Consider the following 26,047-nt stretch of genomic DNA (forward strand, 5'->3'; position numbering starts at 1 on the left):
GGGTATCTGGTAGCCAATGAGCTTGAAAGTATTATTTGCTCTTTTAAGTAATTGTTTTCATAAATTTCGCTTGTTTATTTAGATTTTGCTTACGTATCACTAAACGGTTATAATTAAATTCAAGTACATCTAATGCTTACTTGGTAGGGAAAATTATGTTAAGACTTTCGATTAACCAATACTAACATCGATTTAAATAATTATCACATTTCCTAAAGTGTACGGCTATTGGTAGTTCACTTAGAGTTGGTTGCGGACTATGGAGTTGGCGTTGCTATTTAGTGTTCTCCCCGTTTTCCAAGGGCAATCGGAAGTCACTTGCTCTTTTGGGACTCCAGGTAGGTGGCCGTAAAGGTGAGTAGACGGTGCCGCTGCTTCAGATTCCGGGCGCGGACATGGGCTGAGTTCAGCTCCTCGGTGTAGCTTCCAGGGAACCAGCCTACGGCTCCATCCCGTATCCTTTCGCCCTGGTACCAGCCTGTATTAAGGATAAATAGCATAAGGTATTCCCTTTTTGTGCCAAAGAAATCCAGTCACTCACCGTCGGGCAGCTTGCGGGAAACATTGACGACGTCGCCGTGTTCAAGTTGAAGAACGTCTGGCTCGTCGGACTCGTAGCTGTGCTTGGCCACCACTTGGGGACAGTCCCAGGACTCGTAGAGCTTCTCGCCGGGCGTCTCCGCCTCTGGCGGTCTCATGGCCTGCAGCCAGCGCTGCTGGTCGGACACCGAGGGGCAAGACAGCACCTGTGGGAAACATAAATGTTAGCAAAGATAATCGGCATCAAGGATTAAGATAACCCACCAGCTCGACGGTCTTGCGGTCGCAGTTCTCGAGCAGCGTCATCAGGATGAGGTTCTTGCCGGCTTGGTCTTTGAGGTCCTTGGTTGGCAGCTGGGGCAGCGAATCACCGGCGGCGAGTGTGAGCATGCTCCTGGGGCAATAGTCCAAGACACTGAAGCAGGATTCACCACGACGCTTGCAGAGCAACAGAAGATCCGAAAAGAGGAAGGCGTATATGCTGATCTTGGTCAGGCGCTTGCCGAAGGTCAACTTGGCGTCCTCACCACGCCACAGCAGATGGGTCAGCTCTCCTCGCTTGACCAGGAAACGCGGCTTGGCTCCCGCCCGCGGCACTCCCACCGGTGCTATGGCCAGCGCTCGCACATGGGAGGGGAACTCCAGCTGGCGCGCAATCCTCTCCAGCTCAAAGGCCTGCTCCCAGCGGTTGGCCGCTTCATTGCACTGGCCCACCACCTTCTGGACGAGAGCGAGCGTCAACTTCCAGCTTTCGTACTCCTCGCGATTCAGCGGTGACTCCTTGCTGAACACTGCATCGATCAGGAGCGGCAGGCGGGTGATTCTTTGCATGGGCAGCATCAGGAACGAGTGCAGATTGAGCCCGCAGCAGCTGGGACTCGCCTCAAGCCGCTCCAGGTGCTGCTGGAAGGCCAGGGACTCTTTGGACTCTTTCAGACGGCGCAGAGTTCTGTCCATCCTGCCCTGATGTTCACAGAAGGCCACGTACACGTGGAAGTGGCGCTCGGCGATCTCGTAGATGCAGCGACTCAGTCCCAGCAGCATAATGTTGTCCTGCCAGCAGGCCTCCAGTTCCGTGAGCAATCGCTCTGAGCACTCGTGCACGGGCACGATGTAGGAGAACAGGGCTTTCCGGTCCTTGGCACTCAGCACGGACGTGTCCAGGAAGGCGCTGTGATTCATGAAGTGCCGGCGCAGCAGGTTCAGCGACTTTAGGTAACTGGCCTCCGACGTTATGATCTCGAACTTGGCTTCCTGAAGACTGCGCTCCCGACTGGTCAAAGTGGCTGAAAAGGAATGGTAGTGGAATAAGTTGAATGTATTTATCTACGAAGTTTTCTCGCGAAAATATTAAGCGATCTACTCACGCAGTATGCAAGAGTGTATGACCTCGGGAATTTCGCTCCACAAGGTGCGAGAAGGACCGTTCTTCGGCTCCACGAGCTGCAGGGCAGTGGGTCTGGGCTTAACCTGTGGCTCGGGCTTCGACTTAGCTTGCTGGCCAATCTCCTCGTAGCCATCTGAGGATCCATGCGCCTCCAGGTCGCGGGTGATCGACTAAAATGGTTTAAAGCAATCGTAAGTGAATGTTTATTGAATTAGTTAAGATTAACTCACCTCTAGCTTGGCGGCGCTGTACATCTGGTATAGGGGTTCATTGGAGAAGAGACTATGCGGCTCCGAAGAGAGCTCGTCGCCCAGACCCGCCTCATTGCCGGTGGACACGCCGGAGCTGCCGCTGGAACTGGCCACTGATATGCCGCTGGTTTGGTAGAGGCCCGATTCCGCGTACCAAGAGCTCACGCCTCCGTGACCACTGGGCGTGGGTGTGACCGGTTCATCGCCCCTCGGGGACGCAGCACCATTGGTGGCCTGCTTAAAGACGCCGCACTCGGCGTACCAGGAAGTAGTCTGCCCAGCTTCCTGTTCCCGCTCCGGCTCTAAGGGAGATTTGCTGCCGGTCATTGGCGGTGGAGGCGGCGGCGGATCGTGCGGTCGCAAACCGATGGTGGTGCGGCGCCTGTTGGCTTTCGCCTCCTTCTTGGCCTTGCGGGTCACCGTTGAGAACTTCTGTGCCTCCGGCAAGGGCGTGCAGTTCTTGTCCGAGAAGCCCGAGTCCAGTTCCCCGGAACCGTGAATCTCCGGCTCCAATGGCAGAGCTGGCAGTGATCCCTCGGGATCCTCCACGTAGAAGGTGCTCCGTGTAGGTGCCAGCGAGGAGAGCTGCTTGGTATCGAAGCTGGAGCCGACCAGACTCTTGCGGAGACGGGAGCGAAGACTCTTGCCGTTCTTCTGTTTGGCCCTCAGAACCGGAGCCTGCTCCTGGGGGCCCTTGTTTACGGGAGCTGGACTCCGCTCAGGTCCGTAATCGGTGCTCTCGTACACGTCCTCCGTTCGTTTGCTGCTCTCCACGTAAAACTGCGTGGATGCCGGGGTATTCTCGTACAGCTTTTGCTGACTGCCCTTGGGAGATTTCTTGCTGGATATGAAGTCCTTGAACTTGCGCACGAACTCGTATACCTGGTTCTGCGGAGGAGGTGGCTTCGGCAGGCGATGGTTGCGCATGTCCACGCCGCTGTCATTTTGCTGAAATGGGTTTTTGGCAGAGTTATAATGGTGAATCTATTTAGCATTGATTAATCACTTACATTTCTTAGCCGCTGGTCGGGTTCTCCATCGCCGTGATCGTCGCTGTCCGTCTCAAAGGAATCGTAGTCATCCGAGATGACCACGTGCTCGCCCAATGCGTGGGCGGATGCCGAGTGGTTCTTGCTCCGGCGGTGCGAGGAGCGCACCCCTCCGTTCCGATTCGCATCCTGGCTCTGCCGCACCAGCTGTGTTGAATGGCGTTTGTTTCCGAGTGGCGACAGCGTCTCGTAGTAATGGTCTGAGTCATCTGAAAGTTTGAAGAACGTTAACAATGTAGTGGTCATTTTCTGGTTCACTACTTCTAAATACATTAAGATTGTTTTAAAATTAGGGAATTTGAAAATATTTCTCATGGCATTACAGTCATCAGAGATTTAAAAGTAAATCTTATGTATTTTGCTTAAGTTCTATTTAATTTTTACTTATTACCATGTTTTAAGTCTATTTAGTTATATAATATATTTTTGAAACCAGGACGAACCTACGAAAGTGCTCACTGCCATGGTGACCTTTGCGGTATTTTTGGCCCCCTCCACGAGGGTCACCCGCATGGAGGTCAGTAGTTGGGCTCGCTGGTGGCTGTAACTGCAGCGCTGGCTGATGGCCGCCGCCTCGTTTTGGTAAATGGGTTCGGGAGCGGGTCGAATGGGTTCGGCGGACACGGGTCCGTTGAGATAGACGGTGCTGCTTCCCTGACAGGTCACCCCCACCTCGCCGCGAGGTCGCCGCTTCCGGGGCAGGGTCACCGGATCGGCGGGATGGCCGCTGCTGCTCAGACTGCCGGAGCAGCTGAGGCGCTGGCCATTGCTGCGATTCAACGCCGACATCTTGTCACATCTTTGGGGTCAGAAGCCTGTCAACGGATTCAGTGATTCGCTTAATTGAACAAACAGCTGCACTCAAGTACTATTGATTTGATTGCGACTTCAGACCATTTCCACCAAAAGAAAATTTCGGAATTTTATATACTTATTAATGGCCTTATTTATTCATGGAGGAAATCGTCTGACTTGTTCTGCTGCTGCTCTAATATATTATCAACCTTTGTGCGTTTAATTTTAAATGTAAAATAATAAATAAAGAACCTTATGAATGAAGTTTGATTTCCCCTTTGTGGAGTATGGAGCTTCAGCTCTGGTAGTCTGAACAGAGTTCTTAGCGAGTTGCACTCAATTAAAAGCAATTAAAGCTGCTGCAGCAATTGACTGCCCTTTTTGACTGACCAATCAAATTCAGCCCACTGTCCGATATGCTAATTAAACCGACTTTTCAAGTGTCACAACAATACAGCTGCTGGCCATATAAAGCAAATGGTATGCGAACTAGTGTGTAGCGAGGGTTATACTAAACTAAAGCGAACTTAAATAAAAGCAAACACCCAAAGCCAAAGCCAGGGCATGCAAAATAGCGCAAATTACAATGGAATCATGGTTGAATGCAGACAGTCGCTGGGCATACAATGTCGAGTGATGAACAGACATAGCTGAAAAATCAAACACCATGATGTGGCAGGTGCCGTACTTCAAATACTCTGAAAATTAACGAATTTGGCAATTTTCAAACGAATTTAAAGCACTTTTCCACGGGGCTACACACCGACTTCGCAGTTAACCCATGTGTGAAGTTAGAAAATTCTAGCTGGTTTCGCGCACAAAGTGCTTAGACCAGATGCTATCTGCGCGCATATTACGTATACGTAGTTTAGTACCTACGTAGACAAAGGGGCAACCAACCGGTTCGAGAGCGCCAGTAAAACCAGGCAGCGATTCAAGCTCTGCGCGCCGAACATGGATATGAGTTTACACAGACATGCGGCTGGCGAACATGTACCTACAAGCGCGGTCAGCAAAATAGCACTTCTATTTAGTAGGCTCATAAAAATTATGATTGGTAGAACGACTACTTGCATGCCTTGCATAGTAGTTTCTTAAGACCGTATACTTGCAATAATATGAGAAAAATTCGAACATAGGGTAATTATCAATACTATCTATGAACATATTTTACAAGCGCGGTCAGCAAAATAGCACTTCAGGTTAGTAGACTCATAAAACTTATGATTGGTAGAACGACTACTTGCATGCCTTGCATAATAGTTTCTTAAGACCGTATGCTTGCAACAAAAATAAAAATGTAGATCATAAAATTCAAATACATACTATCTATCAGATACTATTAAATACACTCCATATAATTTTGAATATACATAAATATTTTACAATTATTTATGCATCGGAATATATTTCCTTAGCTTTATTGCGAAAAAAATGAACCAACTTGGTGGTGCTACTTGAAAATGCACATTAGTACTTTATGCACATTGAGATCAAAGCTCTTCGAAGAAATACAATTTCAAAACAATATCTTTGGCCGCAGCTGTATTTATTTACGTGAGCATATCTTGAACGAAACGAGATACTTTCTGGCGGCGACACTTGTTGCGCGTGGGCAGATGGAAATATGGGGTTCTGGCCCGAAAACAAGGAGCTGCGCCGAGATTCTGGGCACCATGATACCAAAGTTACCGGTTTCCAGTTATGGTTTTGCTTTTGGCTTTTGTCTTTTGGTTTTGAATTCAAGTGTGTATTCCCTGGCGATATTCTGCGAATTTAGGCCTTTGCTGGTGCGTGTAAAGTGAGTAAAGTGAATGTTCATATCGTACCGCAACAATGCCAATACGGAAATGGTTTATTTCATTAGTCGCCACAGCGCCTTAGCGTGAGACTTAAACAAAGAAACCGGAGAAAAGATGGTCTGGCCATGCGATACATACGATTACACAGACTTTGCCACATATGTAATTCACAGATGTACATACATAATTCGCATATGTACACATCCATATGTATATTTGATGCAGAGGAAGATGATCTTTTGTTGATTGGAATGCAGCAAGTGCAAGGCCGGCAGTTTGACGATCTCTTGTTGCAACTGTTTCTATCCGCTCTTCACGCATAAACAATTAACAATTCACAATTAACACTGCTATGCAGCTGGAAAAAATCCAGTTGATCAACGGACCGAACGGTTGATTGATCGCCTGACGCATTAAGGTTAAGATTATTAAGTGCCAATCGATGTCATTGTCTTCCACGCGGCTCTTGGTCACGTAGAGAACGGATAATGGCTGATAGGAACGACGAGCAGAGTCGGAAAATTGTTTTTACAGATATGTTTGGATTGCTTCATGCTTTAAATGACTCCATTTATGTGGCAATTCTTCCTTGAGATCTGGTTAGTTTTTAATTCCACTACTTTTTGGTCTTTGTTTTTACAGATGTCATGATGTAGAAGTATTTCATATTTAGCAATGCATTTTTATTAAATTGATTGCTATAGATACATATATGAAACTTCGCTATGCAGCGGTAATCTAGTTATAAGGCATTCGCTTGTATCACCAATTTGTATGTAATTACTTTCTTGGAATTTAAAGGCCATTTAGCTAGAAACATTTATTGGCTTTGAAGATCAATCAACAGACTTTTCTTTTTAATTATATCATGTGATAGATTGTTCAAATATCAGCAAAACTATTTTAAATACTTCACGTAGTGAAAAAGCGCTCTCACTAGTCATAAACATTAAAACTGAAATATGCACATCATGAAATATTGAAATGCTACATTTACATTTACTTTGCCCAAGGTAATTGCACGTCTGAAGAGCCTAATCATTCCTGTTAAATTTCAGTTACTGGTACAGCGACGAGTCATCCAATTGAAGAGCTGCATTAACTCGGAAATCTCCACTTGGGATGCATTTTCCATCATGCGGCAAGCTCATAAATTTATATAGTATGTATATACATTTGTATGAGCTCCAAGCGACTGTGACTTTGGCTCGGAATTTCCACGATACTTTCGCTGCGGGCGTTGCGTGTCAGCAGCAGTAACGAGCCAGAGTTGAACGTGCCTCGGGCAAAAGGTAAAAGTTAAGCTGAGAATTTCCATTTAGCGGATTTGAGCTTGGGCCTAAGCACTGCCGGTTTGCGGCTCTCGGTTTCACCCATGAAACATGCAACAATTACCAGATATTTTCCAATTGCCAAGTGGACTTGCGTTCGCTGAACCCCCTTTTTTGGGGGGAAAATAAGGGGCTCTTAAAGAGATTATCGCATTTTTACGCAAAGCTATTTTTGTAGGATTATGTGCAACACTGAGGAAATTTTGGCAGTCGGTTTGTACGGCTCAAAAATGTGATAAATGTGCATGTTGGGAATACATAAGAAATATGATTAATATTTGACACATTTCAAAGAAGTAATCTTGATAATATTTTATAATAATCCCGTTTAATAGTAAACTGTGTTGTGGAATTGCGAGCTAGTTGTTTTCTGAAAAATGTGAAACTTCAAGGAAACTTCGATCTTGCTTGGTTTTTGCCTCTGTAGTCGGGCATGTTCACTGGCTTGCGAGCTCGGGCTCGAATTCGCACTCTAGTTCGCATTGCACATTGCACACCGCCTTTTTGCAATAGTTGGACTCATTATGACACGTCTTTTAATGCAAAAGTCATCGCCGCGTTTGCCGAATTGCGATTCCTTTGGCCAATAAAGTTTGCTGAACGGCTATCGCCCCGTATATTTTTCCCTGTTTCGCTTTGTGTTTCTTTAAGACTTCTTCAAGGTTGCTTGGGTCGGCTTGAGTTTGATATTTCTAGACTGGTTTTCGTTTTCGCTAAACAATTTCGTCATCGCCAGCAAAGGCAGCAACAAATAATGGTCAGAAGCACAACAATATAATGGCTTATGGTTGATCAGGGAGGGGGTGGAGTGATGGTGAGTCGGTGTCGGTTTCAGTTCGTGACGTCTCCAAAAGCAGCAAGACCACACACACACGCGCACACACACAGCGAAAGGTTTTAACAAAAAACTTGTAATGCAAAAATGCACTAAGCTCTCTTCTCTCTCTCTCTCTCTTGCTGCATTTTTCCCTTTGTCTCTGAGAGAATTCCTAAACTTAACGTGCACTTCACGGCTTCTATTGATTTATTTTATTGTTGTGTGTCACTGGTTGACATTAGAGCAGCATCATTAATTACTATCCCACTGGTATTCACATTTATCACACGAATTCTTTCGCGTCTTATTCCGCACACCGTTTTGTTCAGCGGACCGTCGCAGTTGAGCGCGCTGGCACGAATGAGAGGCCCAGCTGCCAGTGGAGAGCAGCAGCGCCACTGCTGCCCCAAACCCAACATCACCATCACCATCACCATCACATCACATTCACGGAGCAGCGGTAACTGCACACTGCGTCCACTTTATGGGCATTGTGCACTGCGCGAAATGAAGTGGGCTCTTGAAAACCAATTGTATTTTCAAAGAAGAGTCTTAAGTGGATTCGAAGTGAAAGAAGATTCTTAGGTGCTTAGGTATTTGCTCAAACATCCCTTTCCTCTTTTTAATAATTACTATTACTAAAGTACATAGTGTAACTTTTAAAAAAGATAAGTTTAATTACATTTATTTTCACATAAATATATAACTAACTATCTATCCATTGGCGTAATTAAATGAATGAGACGCAATAATTTTTAGATTCTTCGGTATTTACTTCGTTTGGCCACATTTTGAAAAAGTAATATTTCTTAAGATTGTTTCCTAAGTTGGAGTTAATGTAACTAATTGTGGATTGAAAAAAAAAATTTAAAAATATAACGTATACGACTTGTTAATCATTTTTGTTGAATGAAAGCAAAATGCTGGACTACCTCCTTTTCTTTTTACATTTTTATACTTTATGGCAATAATGAAAATTTTTAGCAGTGTCTAGTTTTTGTGGAACCTGTCGCCCTGTTCGCCGCCCATTTTTTTCCACTCTCACTCTCATTTGTAAAAAGGTGGCTTAATTATCCGCTCTGTTAGCTGCTCGACTCGTTAACAATTCGGGTTCCGCTTCACATTTGGCATTTGCTTTCGAGGAGCCCAGACGCCGCTTGGGGCAAAGTTTTGACTGGAGCTCAGCCAATTTGGCATATTCATCAAAGGCAAAATAAATAAGTGGCCTCAACTTGGTCTAATTAAACAGTTGATAATTATTGGCTTGGAGCGCTGGTACTTTACAGCTGTTAAAGTCAAATGTGGATAGTAACGTCTAGTGTAGACACGAACCCGCGATCAAAGCTGATGCCTTCTGAAAAACAGAGCTTTCACGAAAAGCTCCGTGGAGGGGGAATCCCCTCTATTGTTGTATATTTATCTTAATTCTCAAAATACGGAATATAATAAAATTGTATCTAATTAATATTTAGATTATTTCAATCAGAATTATTTTAATCAGAACGTTAGGTCAAGACAGTGAGCACATTCTTAGTTCTTGAACAAAATACTTAAAACACTCTGGAAAATGGTCCTAACTTATTATCTTACTCACCCTCTATGCAGCTTATCGCCTTCTTTTGTTGCAGTCTTTTGTCTCTGATGCGTTTCGACCAATCCGGACTCCGGGTGCGATGCGTCTTAAACCTCTCCCTCACACTGAAAATAAGAAAGGTTAACAAAATCTTAATTAATACACATTTAATTGACTAAAAATGGTTATTGTTAAGTACTTCATAATTCACCAGCCGATCGATCAAACTAATGCAAGACAACTGATCTCACTTCGGGAGTTAGAGTCGACTGTCTGGAGTACTTGTATTGATTTAGGGCTCTCAGCTTTTCCAGAGACTCCCTCAAGAGGCCCGCCAATCTTATCAGCCGCCCCTATCAATTAGAGCGCTGACCTACAATATCCCATCATTATCATTATCAATTTCCCTTCATTATCATTATCAGTTGATAAGAAAAGTGGGGGAGAAGTGGGCTGTGAAGTTGTACTTTCAATCAGCCGGCAAATGTCGAAACACCCAAATGGAGCACAGCATGACTTTGTACTAATTAAGTGCTAACAAAAGTTCTGGGGGTGTTAATCATCTGTGCATCAGCAGAACTATTAAAAGATCGTTAAGTGCCTTTTGCAGTCCTCAACTGTTTAATTGTTATTGTTCAACAACTTTGATAAACTATACCACGCATATACCAGTATAGAAAAAATATAAACGTCATTTACTTGGATATCATTACGTAGTCGCAAAATCTGCGCCAGTTGTTTACTCCAAAATGAGATTAAGTATGTGCAAAAATAATATAGTTTTAGTCACTATACGGACTCTGAGCTTGATAAGAACTAAATTTAGTTTGCGTAATACGCTTTAAAAAAGAGATTGTTGCTCGAGAACACATTAGAATTCAATCCTGCTGACTTATGTAAATCAGATATGAATATGTAAGCCGAAACTACCTTGACCTGCTTTTTAGTATTGTTTTGGGGTCAACCACAACCTCGAAGTAAATAATTATTTCTATACATACTCGTGTACCCATGTTGCAACCCATTATGCACCATTTATTGGCGGCAAACAAAATTTCAGACGCTGAAAACCCATGCGGTTGCCCGTCCTTTATCAACTGATTAGATAAGCAAACCCAAACAAACTGATAAGCTATCTACGCAGAATTTTATAGTAGGAAGATTGCAGTTCCAATCGCTTTTTCCGCGCAATCGCTTTTGCTTAACGGGCAATGAATAAATAACAATAACATTACGACTTTTCTCCCGGTTTGCAATGTGTATACATACGTATATTAAATACATTATTCATATGAACTTAACCTACAGCCTCATGAAGTGCTGAATTATATATATAGTTCTAGTTTAAATATATAATAAAAATTCCAATCAGATTCCCAACTTATCTACACTTTCCTAATGAATTTCGTTTCTTTCCCCCCCCTTTTTTATTAAAAGATAAGCGCACTTATTCTGCGATACTTACACAATGAACTGGGCCTCGTTGGCGGTCGCCTCCATCGTCGCCTGGCCCATCTCTCCATCCGAAATGTCCACCCAGGCATCGCTGTTGTCACTGGAGCCGGCTATGGAGGATCTCTTGTCGCCGGGCTTTCCGCTGTCCCTGCTGCCGGCACTACTGCCCAAGGACGACCTGCATCCCACACTGGCACTTCCGTAGACCACGCATCCGGCGGCTGCCAGGGAGGATTCGTAAAGACTGTTGGTCTTGTGATCCGAGGAGATGGTCAACGTGGAGCCGCTGCTCGAGAGCTGGATGCAACTGCCCACCGATCCGTGTCCCTGATTCTGAGTCGTGGCCACGCGACTCCTCCGGATGTGGGAGATGCTCTCGTAGCAGTTGGAACTCAGGGAAATGGTGTCCGTAGTGAGGGTGGCTTCAGCACTGGACGCGGAGGAGGAGGTGGCCTTGCAGTGCATGGACTCGTAGCAGCCCTTGATGGTGTCGTATATATTCTCGTCCTCTTCCGACTCTTTGGCTTCTGGCTTTGGAGGTGCTGGGCGCAGGGGAATGGGTGATTTGTTGAGTACTCTCTTGGGCTTCGGCAGCTCCGGCAGCTCATCGCGGGTATTGCGGCCCAGTGTGCCAGTGGCAGAAGGAGTTGTGGGTGTGGTTATCACCTCTTCTGGGGCGAAGGACTCGTAGCCATCGTAGGCCAAGGGGCAGGCCTCCTGGGATCCAGCGATTGATTCGTAGCCCTCCAGCCACTGGTTCGTCTTCACCTTGGCAGTGGATGTCTCCTCGACCGTTTGGTATATGTCCTCCACCACCTCCGACTTCTTGGTGTATATCTTGAAGAGGCTGGATGCCTGGGCTTCAGTCTTGGTTTCATCCATAACAGGTGTGATGGGTTCGTAGAGAGATTCGGGCTCCGGGGTTTCGTCCTTCTCTGGCGATTTTTCCGATCGTTTAAGGGATTGATCCTCTTGCTGCTCCGTGAGTTCCAACTCTCTGTCCTTCATCAGTTGCTTCTGCTCCATGATCATCTGCTCACCCTCGATGGCGTTGACCAGGGTGACATTTACCGCCTGGTTCAGCAGAATTTGGTTATTTGAGTACTGCTTGTTGGCCGCCTGGTAGACAAAGGAGCTGTTGGGCAGGATGCGCTGCTCGAAGTCATCGTTGGCGGCCAGGAGGAGTTCCCGCTCACCGTCGGCGGTGGTCACTTCGTTGAGGGGGTTGAGCACCTTGAGCTTCTGGTCCACTGCCTCGAGGGCGTCCAGGATTTTGGCATCGGCTTCCAAGCACGGCGATATAAGCAGGGCGTGTGATGAGTCTTCTATGTCCTCTGCTCTTGGTGTGACCTCTTTGGGAATATCCAGTGTGAAATCTTCTTTCCTGGTAACCTTATCATGGGATGAGTTCTCACTGATGGGCTCCTCATCTATTAAAGACACTTCCTCCCGGAATCGGCCCTTCGTGGGTGAGGGACTCGCTGATTTCCTACCTTTCGCAAAGGTAAATCGGAGTTTCTCGTATATGGAGGCATACTTGTGCTTCCGCTGCTTCTGACGCAGCTCCTCCTCGGCGCCTTCCTCTCCCAATATTACTTCCAGCTCATCACTGGGTCCGTCATTCGTCTGATTCAGTTCGTCGGCATGATTGGGCAGTGATTCACTTTTGATAGACTTTGGTTGCTTAGCTTGCTCCTCGGCAGTAGGAGTCTTTAGTTCCTCGCTGACTATCGCCAGTTCGGGAATACCCGCACTACTCGGTGGTAGTTTGAGATTCCTTTTGCTTCGTAAACCCCGAGGAAGACTGCTGACCTTCATCAGCTCGAGGTGCTTCCGCATCAGCTGTTCACTCTTCAAGGGCACACTCGGCTTCTCCAGCCGCTCGAACTTTTTGATATTTCGCTGAACGGTCGAGATGCGAGTTTCCTCGGCGTTAGGTAATCCCTTGCCCTCCGCTGCTGGTTTCTCCACTATCTTGTAGACATGGGTGCCCCGGGATAGCCAGACGCCATTGTTACGCTTGACCTGCTCCAGAAGTCTCGCGTCCTTTTGGATAATCTCGTTGAACTGATGGGTGAGTTTGGCCACCATACTAACACCACCACTGGAGGAGTCCATGCTGCTAGTCCTGCGCGACGGATGGTGATGCTGGTGGTATGACTTGCCGGCATGGGTTTTAAAGCTATACTTGCGACGTCCGCCCGACCGACCCGTTGATGACGTCACGGCGCTGTGGGTGGGCGTGGAGGAGGTGGTGGTTTGAAGCGATTCGCTGCTGCCCCCACTTTGGGCGCTCGCCGCGCTGAGACTGAGACCCTCAAGGCGATTGCGCTCCCGTTTGGCTCGGAGCTCTACCACCACCTCCGCCTCCGCCTCTCCCACCTCATCCACCAGCTCCACCCTCTTCTGCGTCTTTGCTTCCCCTTTCACCGCTTTTCCAGCCTTATCAGTGGCTGATAAGGTTTCCATATTATACGATTTGCCTGCAGGTAAACCATCGCTGTCGTCACGTTTCGCGCGCGATTCGCTGGCGTTTAAAATCGCCTCGTCGGCGTTGCTTCTTAACTTGGCCTGCATTCTGGCCTGTTCGGCGTTTTTGTACTTGTAAAAGTTATCCTTTTCCCTTTGCAATTGCTTATGCTTGGCTTGCGAGTCCTGCAAATTGTGCAAGCTGGCCGCGCGTTTCGCCAGCGATTTTTCCGGCGTGGCGCAATCGCGTGAGTTATTGAAGGCGTTAACCAGACAGCTAACGCTCTTATTCAGCTTTTTCAATGTGCCCAACGAGGAGGCGGAGGAGGTGTGGCAGTGGGCTGGAGAGTGACCTTGATCCTCGCTGGCACTCTTGATGCGCCTGCTCCACAACAATCGCAAGGTTTGCACGCCCCGGAAATCGCGAAATGCCCGCGACTCACAGCTGCAGTTTTGATTGGCTTGGGTATTCGGGCTTTGATTCGGATTTGAATTCGGATTTGGATTTGGATTATCTTTGCCGGCCTTATCGCACGTCGGCCGATTGTTGTTCTCACTGTCACTATTCACCAGCCAATTAATAATTGTCTTTTTCGTTTTGCGCGGTGTTGTTGCTGCTGCTGCAGTTGGTGTTGCTGTTGCTGTTGCTGCTGTTGCATTGCCATTGCGATCACGGCCAGCGGCTTTGGCAGCCGCATCCAAGACAGGTGACAACGCCATGGCTCTGGCTTGCTCCGATCTTGGCCAGAAAGCGATCACGTTCTCGGCTATCCAAGATGCAGCCGGTCAAGATGTTGCTGCTGCAGATGCTGCTGCTGATGATAATGTTGCTGTTGCCTCCGGGCCTGGAACAAAAAAAAAAACAGAGAGTGGAAGAGAAAGCTCGTGAAAATCTTGTTCATGCAAATGCAAATTGGGTGCCAGCCATTATATTTGAAGGCGTGCCCCATCGCAGTAATTATGGGTGATAAGCTGGTTTGTCGCTGGCAAATGGAATGCCAAGGAGTTCCCGATTTTAATCATGGGTCTTAGTATAGGTAAATTAGGAAAAGTATGATAGCTAAAAATAATTTTATTCATTTTTCAATCGTCTAAATGTTACACCGAAAGATATTCCCTTAAAGTAGAAACAGGTTTCTTCAGAAGTTTCTACAATTGTTACTGATAAAACTTAATCAATTACCGTCATAAAAAAAGAAGAACTGTGTAAGTAAGTTCAAAACATCAACAAAACCTTTTCCACACAACCCAAAGGCAATTGTTTACTTTTAGCAATCAAACCACTTGTTCTACCCATTGAGAAATACTTTAAAAATACTGCTACCCACCGCACCCAAGTGTGTGACAATATCGTGTAATCTGCACAAGCATTTTAAGCCTCTTTTTCAATTTTGACTCATATTACCTGACGAAATGGTGAATTGACATTATTTCCATACAATTTTCAAGGAAGCCGAAAGAAACCAAAACTTGGGCAAGCGAGAAATCAGTGCGGTGTACAATCGTACAACATTGCGTATGCTTGATACGTTATGAATGCGCTGGCTTATCGCCATGCGATCGATGTGTGCGAGTATATGGCATTGCACAAAAACCCGGGCAACAATGCCGTCTCGCCGCCTCTTCACACCTGACAATTGTTTACCGCTCCACAGATCTACAGCTCTATAGCTAAACTATAGCTACCGCCCACCACCCCCCGCGTTCACGTGTTTTTTTTTTGTCACACACAAATGCCAATTATAATGAGCGATTACATAAAGTCGAAACAATTTCTTCTGCCTCACATGCGGCATCGTAAAATGGCTTTTAAGCTGCTTTCGGTATACCTTATACGTTCGTTAGCCGTTTTCATCTGCGCTCTTCTTTTGCCTCCTTTTTTTCCCCTTCCACTTTTTATACTTGTCTGCTGTTTTTTCATATACCACAAGCGTTATATCCATATGTTTTTCTAGTTGTCACATTGCGCAGCACGCGGCGAGAATACCGAAATTAATTTTTATTTGCCATTGCAAAAAGGTTTCTAAACAAAATATTATATACGAGCCAAGCACACACGCACCAGGCAACACGGCCAATGTAAATAAAAGAGCTAAAGCTGCTGATTACGCAAACGTCTTTGGCCGACAATATTTTTTGGAATTACTCGCATCTAAAGGAAACTGTTGGCCATAAGTGTGTTTACACATAATGTCTTGTTTATGCCAAATGGAATTTTATTGGCGATTATTTGTCAATTGCAAGGCGGAAAGCAAACCGGCCCCCAAAATGGGGATTTCCAACGGAATCATTGCCAGCTTGCCCTCGGCAGCTCTGCATATTTGCGAGTAATAAAACTAATGAAATATTATATGTAAGACTTGTTATCGAATAATTGTGAATTGAATGTCTTTCTCTCTATCTTAGATAATGAAACCAAATAAGCACCAAGCAACTACAAATTTGTCATATATTTTTTAATGGGAATTTCAGATATCAATGTTTGCAAATCTAGAATCAAGACAGCAAGAAGTTGATTGACAACAAAATTTGGTTTAATTGGGAAAATGCCTTAGAACGAAACTTTCCCCCATTATCTAGCAATTTGAATATTTGACTCGTGCTAAACACTTATCAATTAACTAAAAATCCTCAGAAAAGTTCTGAGACAAGTCATAAATCTTTTGCTTTCGGTTCAGCCGTCGCAGAATGATAATTCCAATGCCTTTTATGCAGAGTGGACTCTAAGGCCAATCAAGCTGTGAGGCGGTCAACAGCTTTTTGGCCTGGTCAATAAAAATGATTCGCATATTAAGCAGCCCGAAACCGAAATGGAAAATGTAAACAATTGACAGCGAGACACCTCAACAATATAAAAATCAACCTCATCTTGGGCAGAAGAAAAGACGGAATAATAAAAAAGAAACTTGATGAGCTGCAGTTTTTTAGGCTAAGCTGCAGCTGCACCTGCCACTCATTTATTATGAAGATGTAGCATATAGCATATAGAAAATGCCATATATCTTTAGGTATGCAAATCGCTTTCAACGCATGCAGCGTTTTGTTTGATTTCTTTTTGTTTGCTCCATCACAACGAACGGTTCATAATTTCATAGGGAGGCAGAAAGATTTTCCCGATGGGAAACCAAAGGTATTGACAGTCGGGGTGAAAGTGATAATGCCCAGCTGACTTCGAGCCAAGAATCCAGCGATTAGACACGCAGCTAAACAACTAATCTCGGCCTCTACATACGAATGCGGAAGAAGATGGCAAATGAAATGGGATAGAAATATTTTAATTTCGAGAAATTAAATCAAATTAAATTTATTGCCATTTTGCATAGAAAAAAAACAAAACCTGCCGCCATTAGAAATGTGAAAGTTTACTTTTCCCTCTGGCTACTCGCTTTTGGTTTTTTCCCCTTTTGTTTCAGAGCTAATGAACTGTCTTGGCCATGATTTGGCGATGCTGCAGACGGCCGAAAAGGTGTTGAAACTATGTGGGATAATTCTGGGCTTACTGTTGGTTGCACAATCGAGTTTATAATAACTTTGACCACTTTACATCATCACTGGGCGGAAAGGACCTTAGACTGCGTGAATTTTGTTGACTGCTTCGTAACGAACCCTTTATTTTTGTTTTGGCCGCGTTGCCGTGGCAAAATTCAACCACCAAACTGCTCTTGCAGCCCTTAGCCAACTGAATTGTCTGGCTAACTGGCTAGCTGGCTAGCTGCGAGCAACCCCTAAACGTTAATACACCACTGCGTATGCTTTATATGGTAAACAAAGCCGATGGGTCGATAGTTGCCTTATGTTCGAAGGGTAGTTCCTATTTACCACTTATGCGCCCCCTCGAGTGCTTACATTATTCAGGCTTTGCGCCTCTATGGTTGAGTTTAAGTTAAATTAAATTTGCTAAATTGATGCGCACAAGTGACACAATTTGTATGTGAACACCGCTTATCTGCCCACTGATTACAGGGTGAGTCATGGGAACACCCGTGATGGCTTATCGAATGGCAAGTCGAGGGAAATTCGATTGACTATTTTTTAGTGATAGTCATACATACTCGTACATGTAGAAGCAAAAACCAGCATGCAAACGAGCATTAACTGCATTCCAAGCTTGGCTGCCTTCAGCGCCTCAAAGAACGGCAACTGTAGACCGTAGAATGCAGACTGTAGACTGCAGACTGTAGATCGTAGAGTCTGCGATTCGGAGTGGGTCTAAATCTTGGACTAGGTCTGGCTATAACCGCGTAAGGCACAGAGGCGTGTAATTAGCGTGCAGCATTGGCAAAGTGAAGCTAATGGAACCAAACAACACAGAAACATGGCCACGGAACATGGCTAACCGTAATTCTAAAAACCGTAAGCGGGGTATGACTATCCGACATGACATGGAAGAAGAGGTCAGTTCGGAGGCCAAGTCGCCCGTGTGCGAATGTGTGAAAAGCACACCGACCGCATGGAGTTAACAGTTAAGTCATGGCGGAAACTGGCCAAAAGGTATGCGTTAATACTCGTATATGATTTCATTTAATACCTAGGTGACAACAATTAACTTCAGTCGAGTAGCCGCAAAAAACGTACATCTAGTATGTTATTAAGATTGATTCAATATTTCCTAATCAAACACTTAAATGCCTAATCTAATATGTCCAGTGTTCGCATTTTTAAGGCTTTTTTGAGCAAGAAAATAATACATTTTGTTTTTAAACTTTCCAGTAAAGGAAATAAAATCCCATATACCATTCTTAGGGTCTTATCTCCACTTGAAAAAGGGGCTAAGAGGGAGACAGCTAAAACTAGGAAGTGTAGCATTTCGTTTGTTTTCTTTAATTACCATTAAGAGCTGCTTTGGCTCGGTCTAATCCCAATGGAAATCGAAGTTTTAGCCAGGCGATCGGAGATTCGGAGCCTGTTCTTGGTGAAATTTCGCTTCTACCGATTTGCTGTATGATATGTATGTATGTGGAGAATTCGCCAAGTGGTTTGGCTAGATTCTTTCAAGAGCACACTAGCACCACGCAGATTTTCTTGTGGGCGTTTCACTTTTGCCAGCTTTCATTTCACTCTGGCCCCAAAAATGAACCAACTTGTTGCACTCGATTTCGGCTACTGCACTGCTGTCGATTTAGCATATTGCACATTATCTAAAATATTTATATTTATATCTATATCGCTCATTCGCACCGCAAACACAATCAAACACAAAAACACGCGCAGAGGAGTGCCGAGAAAAGAAAGAAAGGCACGCCAGCAACTCCAACAACTAACGTCTCCACCGACCGACGACCGCAAACCGACTGGCGAGTGCTGCTGCTGCCGTCGACGTTGCTGCTGCTGCGCGACTTTTGCTGCTGCTTTGCTGCGACTTTTGGTGGAGCTGCTGCTGCTGCTGCTGCTGCTGCTGCCGTCGACGCCGCTTTGCTGTTGATGGCTGCTGTCGATTGCCATTGGCGTCGCGTCGCAGCTTATGTTGCTGGTGCGCACGATGTTGCGCTACTGATATTGCTGCTGCTGCTGCAACTGCCGTTCTTCTGGGAGCACGCAGAAAAATTGCTAACGATTCTGCACTATTTTCTTAGATACTAGTAAAACGTACGCAAATACATTTCCTTACTAAAAGGAAGAAAGAAAGACTTTTGCTTTTGTTGGTTTCACTAAGCTAATCATTTATTATTCATTTCTAATTAAAATTAAATTCTCATCACATTGCTTGCAAATTAAGTGGCAAATAATGTGAGCCTAACCAAAAGCTGTGATAATCCTGCTTACATATATCAAAATAGAACAGTTTAGCTAATCGAAAAACATTGTCTAGCCTAAGTATTCCATTTTAACTGGTGGAAAGTGGGTGTTGTACTATTACTTTACTACTATATCCCCATAGATACCTTATCAGAAAACGTGGAATATTCGGGAAATTCCCAAGAATAGCTAAGCAATCAAATCAAGGTACTGTAGCATGAATATCTAAACATTATCATGGGGAAAATCAAGCAGATAGCTATCAAAATCATACTTTTCTCGCAGTGCACTGCAACTCCGCTTCGGAATCGTGGATCTTGGATCGTGGCGTTCGTCTCGCATTCTTGTGCATTGGCTTTTGGCGCTGCATTTTGTTCTGATTCTGTGTCTGTTTCTGTTTCTGTTTGTGTGTCTCTGTCTGTTTCTCTTTCTGTATATGCTTCTTCTCCGTTTCTGCTGCTTGGACTTTTCTCCAACTGAGAACTGCATTTCTCCGCTGGCATGCGACCCACAAAAGAGGATTTGGACTTGGAGATCTCGAGTTTCTGTTTCTAGCAGAGGAGCCACAAAGAATCGCTTGTGCGCGTTCGTTCACACTGACAGTGCGGCCTTTTAATTAGGCAAACAAATTTTAATTAAGTCGCAGCGCCTCTAATTGATTTGGCAGCTCCATTAATTCAGGGATTGGCATGTCTGCAAACTCTAAATCACTTCTTGGGGCGCCTGGGAAGCGGAAACAGGTTCTCTAGTCGCCCAAACAACGAATGATTCTGCGAAGTTTGGAGACCCCGAAAAATATATTTCAATCACTGTCCATCAATCGGCACGAATCGGTTAAGCCGCTGTTAACGAAACCGGTCCGAGTTTGGAAATTCAATACCAGTTCTCGTCCAAGTTCAGCGCTGTCGAAAACAGACGGCCACAAAAACACAAGCACACAAGAGTAAAAGCAAAAAAGTAAACAAAGGCAAATAAACAAAACAAACAAAATACAACATAAAAGCAGCGCTGCGCCGGATTCAAAACCAATCGAATATTTAACGGCTGTAACGAGTGGAGTGTGCGAGTGGGATAGCCTGCATTTTGGGTGACCATTAGTCGCTGTTAACGGGCACTAACAGCTTAACACCTTATTGACTTACAAAAAAAAAATAATAATAATAATTAAAAAAATACTCAAACAAACAACTTATATAATATAGCATACATTTTTAGGGCATGTTCGGTATGTGGAATTAGGGAGCTTTCAAATACAATAGCTTAAAAATAATGCCAATTATATTAACTAACAACTACTTGCTAAAAAAGACGAAATTTCAGCGGGTTAAGAAATACACCGTGGATGTGGCACAGAGTTAAAAGGAATTTTAGCATTTCGCAAAGTTTCGGCGCGCACGAAAAACTCAAAAATCTCAGCGACCTGCAAACCTGGTTTTCGTTTTCCTTTTCATTTCCATTTCCATTCCATTCCATTCCATTGAATGCAATGCGAAAAACAGCAGTGAGCTGCTTCAAAAACCGGGCAAATAAAAATCCGACGCCCATACATGGGCTTGTCAGCGCAACCGCTTTGTACTTGGGTGGATGGATCATCATGATCATAATGATCACCATGATCTGGGGCTGTTTCTGTTTATGAGGCTGTAGCACCCGGTTGTACGGTTGCCACATGTGGCAACTTCATTTCCACAGCACACACTTGTTGCGCGCCGTATCTTCGCATCTGCACGAGTATCTTTGTATCTGTCTCTGTAATTTGCATTAAGTGGCTGATTTTCCTTCGGCTGATTTCGTTTTCGTTTTAATTTCAGTTTTTTGTTTTTTTTCTGTTTTTTGGGGCGGTTTTGGGCTGGGTTTGGACGGTGGGGCAACGGGGCGTATGCGAAACAATGCCCATTAATCACAAGCAGCTGCGGTAATGCAAAACTTTAATTATCGTTACCATTCCGGCTGACGAAACTACAACTTCTTGTTTTTGTTTGGTCTATTTAATTTATTGTACAACTGCGCAGAGAGAAAGAGCAGAGCAGAGATGAAATCTGGGCGTAGAAAATAAATTTAAAGCACTTTCCAACTGTCATCATCAAGTGACTCCGGTTGCATGTCATTTGTATTTCAGCCGCCCTGCAAAGCGAAACCGATGGCAAATCTAATGGAGAAGTGCGGTGAAAATACGTATTTGAAGATTAAAGCCGGCTCCGTTGGCCTTGGCAGGGGTCTTCGAGTTTTTAGCTCCCATCTTAGCCCCCAAACGTGATTTGTCCAGAATTAAATCGGAACCACGTACGATCGGTGGTCGCTGGTCGTGGCTGGTTGCTTGGAATCGTGTTTAATCACTAAAAACAAAGAGTCCCCGTATCGGCAAAAGTACAGAATTAACTTCAAGGTGAAAGTGAGCAAATGTGTGGCGCAGTGAATCAGTTTGCAAGGAAATCTGGTAGCCTTATGCGTACAGGCCTTACTTGCTCATAAAATTCTTGGATAAACCGATTAGAAAATATTTTAATTCAGAAGAGTATGAACACGCTCATAATTTTAGTTAGGAAGAAATGAATCAATACGAGTTAGTCACAAGAATCAGAGTCGCTCTTCTAAACAGGAAGTAGAGCAATGCCAATTAGTTCGAATGGTAATTACTTTAATTTTCTTTTATGCAATTTCTTTCAATCTATTTACTATTCGAAACACTTCATTATAACAATTATTTTCTAAAAATTAACTCAACTGCATCTAATAGACATAAAACTAGGAATTTAAATCAGTTTGATCGTATTACAATTACAGAAAAATCAAATTAAAATAAGGTAATATATTTGTATTTATTTTTTAAAGCTGTTATAAAAACTTAACTAAGTTGAAAAATTTTATTAAATTTCTATGATATGTAAATGCTAAGCTTCTTTTGCGGTTCCACCTCATTATGGGAATTGCTCGGGGACTTCTTTCTCCCCAGCTACTAACCAGTTTGGATCTCTTGTCCATGGACAGGTGATGTCTCATCGATGTTTTGGTTCGATCAACGAACTCTCTAGGCCAGATTTGACGTTGGGTCTGGTATCATCTGAGTATCCATCGTATTCATGAGTATTCATCGCCTCCAAAACCACCCACACTTATGTGGTGATACAGTTTAAACAGCTATGAACTATATAGAATGCTTGACAGGCCACGAAAATGTTATTGAATGTGAAACGATTGTCTCACGACCCGCGATTTTGGCCAAATGCCGAATGCATATCAATTAGCGGAATTTCACAAGCCAAGAAATAATGGCCAGCCCCGAAAAGAACCTGCAGTTGAAGCTGCCAGCTTTATTGGCATTCGCAGCTTCGATCGGCGATCGATCGATTAAGTCAACTTGATTTACGGTGCAGTTTTCACAGCGAAAATGTCACCAAGCATGTCAGCGATGCCGATGACGCGATTGTTTCTCCTATTGTTGTTTTACTAAACTTTAATATATATTTATATGCATTTTTTGCAACGATAACTGCTGATGGCAGAGCTACAAAGTTCAATGGCTGGTACGACGAATGCATTCGCCAAGCAACTGGCCCAAAGACAATCTACACTGGCAGAAAAGCATTTATTAAATACTGGCTAATTGTGTTATCATATTATTAGGAAACTATAACCAAAGGAAAGAGTCTTTATAGGAAAGGAGTTATCTATAAGGAAGCAAATTTATGAAGCTTTGTATGAATTTAGGCACTTACAGATACTTGGCAAGTACTACGTATGCTTAAATATTTATAGCAATAATATAAACATATATGATGAAGAGTTTTATGTTTCTTTTCTGACAACAATTAAATGGTTTATCCGTTTTATGTTTCTTTTCTGACAACAATTAAATGGTTTATCCGTTCGGCTTTTAAATATTTTATGAACATAACTTTATTAATAGGTAAAAATACAATTAAATGCCAATTTTCCTCAGTGTTTCGTGTAACCACTTGAGTAAGAGGAATATTGTGCAGCTCCGTGCACAGGTTTTGACCAGCATCAGCTTCGCATTTGGGCCATGAGTCACGGATCGGTGCTGACTGGAATGGAATGCTGGGGAAAAGTCCCCCCAGACTTTGGCCAATTCCGACCAGGGTTGTCAGCGCCTGTGAGCTGCACCTACGAATTACAATTACGAATTACGAGCATCGGGGTATCTATTTGTATCTGCGAGCTACAAATTCACAATTACGCCCACGCAGCACAGTTTCGTGTGCGGCCGTCGTGGGCGTGGGCTCTAATTATACGGCCAGTACTTAGACATCTGACAATGGTTATGCAAAGAAGCTGATCTCAAGATGGTCACCCCTCTGAGATCATGTGAATGAAAATGGAAAGTGGTTGGCCCCCCCTCGCTAAGCTGTAATCTTTGGGTATAATTTGCCGACTGCATAACTAACAGAGTTATTATGGTGATTTCTTCTTCGACGACAAACGCGAAACGGAAGCCATGACCAGGCCACTCCACTTCACTCCACTCCACTCGAGTCAATAAAACCCAGCAGACATTGCAGAATTACACTCGTCACCATCATGTGTGTAAACTGGTATTTGCCTAGTAATTGTAATGAGGCCGGAAGAAATCGTGGCCATTGTAACGGTGGCAACGTCGTGAGTCGCGATGAAATGGAAACTGGTAGTGCAACAATGAAATTCTTAGGAAAGCAAGGGCTCGGCTTTGGATAAGCAAAAGTGCGTAAGTTTGGGTACGCAAGTGATCGATGGAGAGCAAAATAAATATTGAAAGATTCCATTGATTTTACTTCAAAGAATTGACCTAGTTTGGTAGTAGTTGTTGAGAAGGGTATTGGTGGGTTTACCACTAATAGAGTTATTATTGACAAACAACACAAGTGAACGGAAAGTAAATGGCACAATAAACAAATGTGGGTTCTATTGGTAAACTGGAGGCACCTAAAATTCGCACCTTTATTGGTGAATATAAGCCAAAGGAACGTGAAAATCAATGCTGAAAGCTTGGTTAAATAATAATTTGTCAACATAAATATATAATTCATAAGCTGAGCATAAATAGCAGAAATGAAATCTTAGCAAAATAATGAGATATTTATACCAAAAAAAACCCTTTCCTATCTGCTTGTTTGTTTTTCCCTCTCTGTGCGTCAAGTGATGAAGTGAGTAATGACTTTAAATACTCAAAGAACGCAGATTCATCACGCTGCTAATCAATCGTCTTTCACTTTTCGGCCCCTCTCCCCAATCCGTCGGATAAACAACTTTCAAAGAGAGTAAAGACCGACCTTTATTTGCTTTTGGCAGCTTTCTAACTGCACGGCAACCAAAGCCGCAAATTGGCAAGAACACAAGAAGACAAGAAGGGCGTAGAAACTCGAAAAAGAATCGTGTGATTCCACTTGTATGCACTTTTATGGCAGTGTATTATTGTTTTTCCGAGAAAAGTGCAGATAAGTCCCGGAATTATCAGAGGCCATGTTATTTGAGCTGTGCAATTGCTTTCTGCTACGCCTTATCACCCATTTGTGCCCAAGAATACTTACATTTTAAGGCCGTTTACTGCACCCGTTGATGTGTAAAATCCGATTCCTAAATTTGCATCCAAAGTGCTCAATTATAGAGGCTTTAAATCAATCGACTTGCTTGTTTCACTCTTTTCATTTGTATGCTAATAACCCAATTGAATTGTTATGTAAGGAATATATGGGGTTGGGGGCATTATCTTTCACGCTTTCATACACAAATCAGCCTGGGCGAATTATCATCTTATCTATGCTGTGGCGAGTGGCGAATTTGTCGCACACTTTCCCGGGCAGAGGCCGCTGGAACTGGCCACATTTTTCCACATTTCCACTTTTTTACTCTGCCACTTTTTCACTTTTCCACTTTTACTTTATTTCTAATTATTTCTTCACTCGGTCGCAAGTTGCAGCACTGGCAGTGATCAATCACATTACTCAGCCTCTTCGGCTTCGATAACAGCTGTACAACGTGGACGTGCAATATGGTATATGGATATGGAATAACCAAACCGATTCGATTCGAATCGCGCCGAACCGCGCTAATGGAGCTCGTGAGACGTTGATAGCCGGACTGAGACTGAAAATGAGACTGACTGAATTGGAGACCGGAGACGCAGACTGATACCGCCGGATCGGCTGGGATCGGCGGTCTGGAGTGGAGCGGGATGTATAGTCATTGCCACGACGAGAGCGTGCGAGAGTGAGCAGCCCCATAACAATGGGCCACCGAACCACCGACCAACGAGCACCGATCGTCGAGTTCGGAAGCTCTGGGTCGGAGTCGAAGTCGGGTCAGGCGCCCCGAAGGCCCCACATTCGTCCAAGAATCGGAGCGGGCACAGGGTGACCCGGGCCGAGCTTTCAGGCACTGCTCCAATCTTGGCGGCAAGCGACTGGCCCCATTTTAAGATTTTGTTTACTTTCTTGAAGTGATATTGTGGTTGCTGCCCTTTAGAAGAGCTCTTCGTTTAGCACGGATAGTATGCTAATTGCATATTCATTGGTGCCAAAAAGAAGTAGTAACTCTTAGTATCAAGCTGTTTTGTCAGAAGTGAATTGCTTTAGTCTTAATAGTTGAACAAAGGAGTTCATCATAACCGCATCTATGCGTAGACTAATCTAATGCATATTTCTTTTAGTGCCTTTGCTTTGAAAGTTCTCATTTCGAAAGATTTATAACTTAATTTATTATTAATAGATAAATAATTAGTACTTAATTTAAAGCAGAATTGAACTTTGATTTATTCTGTACTGAAAAGGGTGTTTAAGCCTCCGTTACACTTGGCTTTATGGATTCATTTCCAGTAGTGCTCTTTCTTTTGGCAAGACAGTTAAAAA

At 44.1% G+C, this 26,047-nt stretch overlaps 1 protein-coding gene across 3 annotated transcripts; it reads right to left on the minus strand.

Annotated features, from left to right (window-relative positions):
* Positions 1-64: 64 nt before the first annotated feature.
* Positions 65-25,273, minus strand: LOC6534378 (rho guanine nucleotide exchange factor 5). Of its 3 annotated transcripts, XM_015195112.3 has the most exons (9): positions 24,731-25,273; positions 11,011-14,314; positions 9,567-9,670; positions 3,189-3,436; positions 2,158-3,126; positions 1,908-2,097; positions 805-1,826; positions 542-746; positions 65-478 (listed from the first exon to the last, which is right to left on the minus strand). In XM_015195112.3, exons 2-9 carry the CDS (start codon positions 14,187-14,189, stop codon positions 315-317), a joined length of 6,081 nt encoding a protein of 2,026 aa, XP_015050598.1. In that variant the 5' UTR covers positions 14,190-14,314; positions 24,731-25,273; the 3' UTR covers positions 65-314. The 3 variants fall into 3 exon arrangements, with proteins under 3 accessions (XP_015050598.1, XP_015050597.1, XP_002095056.1); XM_015195111.3 differs by lacking the exons at positions 9,567-9,670; positions 11,011-14,314; positions 24,731-25,273 and adding exons at positions 3,671-4,042; positions 8,251-8,405; XM_002095020.4 differs by lacking the exons at positions 9,567-9,670; positions 11,011-14,314; positions 24,731-25,273 and adding an exon at positions 3,671-4,144.
* Positions 25,274-26,047: the final 774 nt, after the last annotated feature.

This window comes from Drosophila yakuba, chromosome 3L, assembly GCF_016746365.2.
Source record: "Drosophila yakuba strain Tai18E2 chromosome 3L, Prin_Dyak_Tai18E2_2.1, whole genome shotgun sequence".
Lineage (NCBI taxonomy): Eukaryota > Metazoa > Arthropoda > Insecta > Diptera > Drosophilidae > Drosophila > Drosophila yakuba.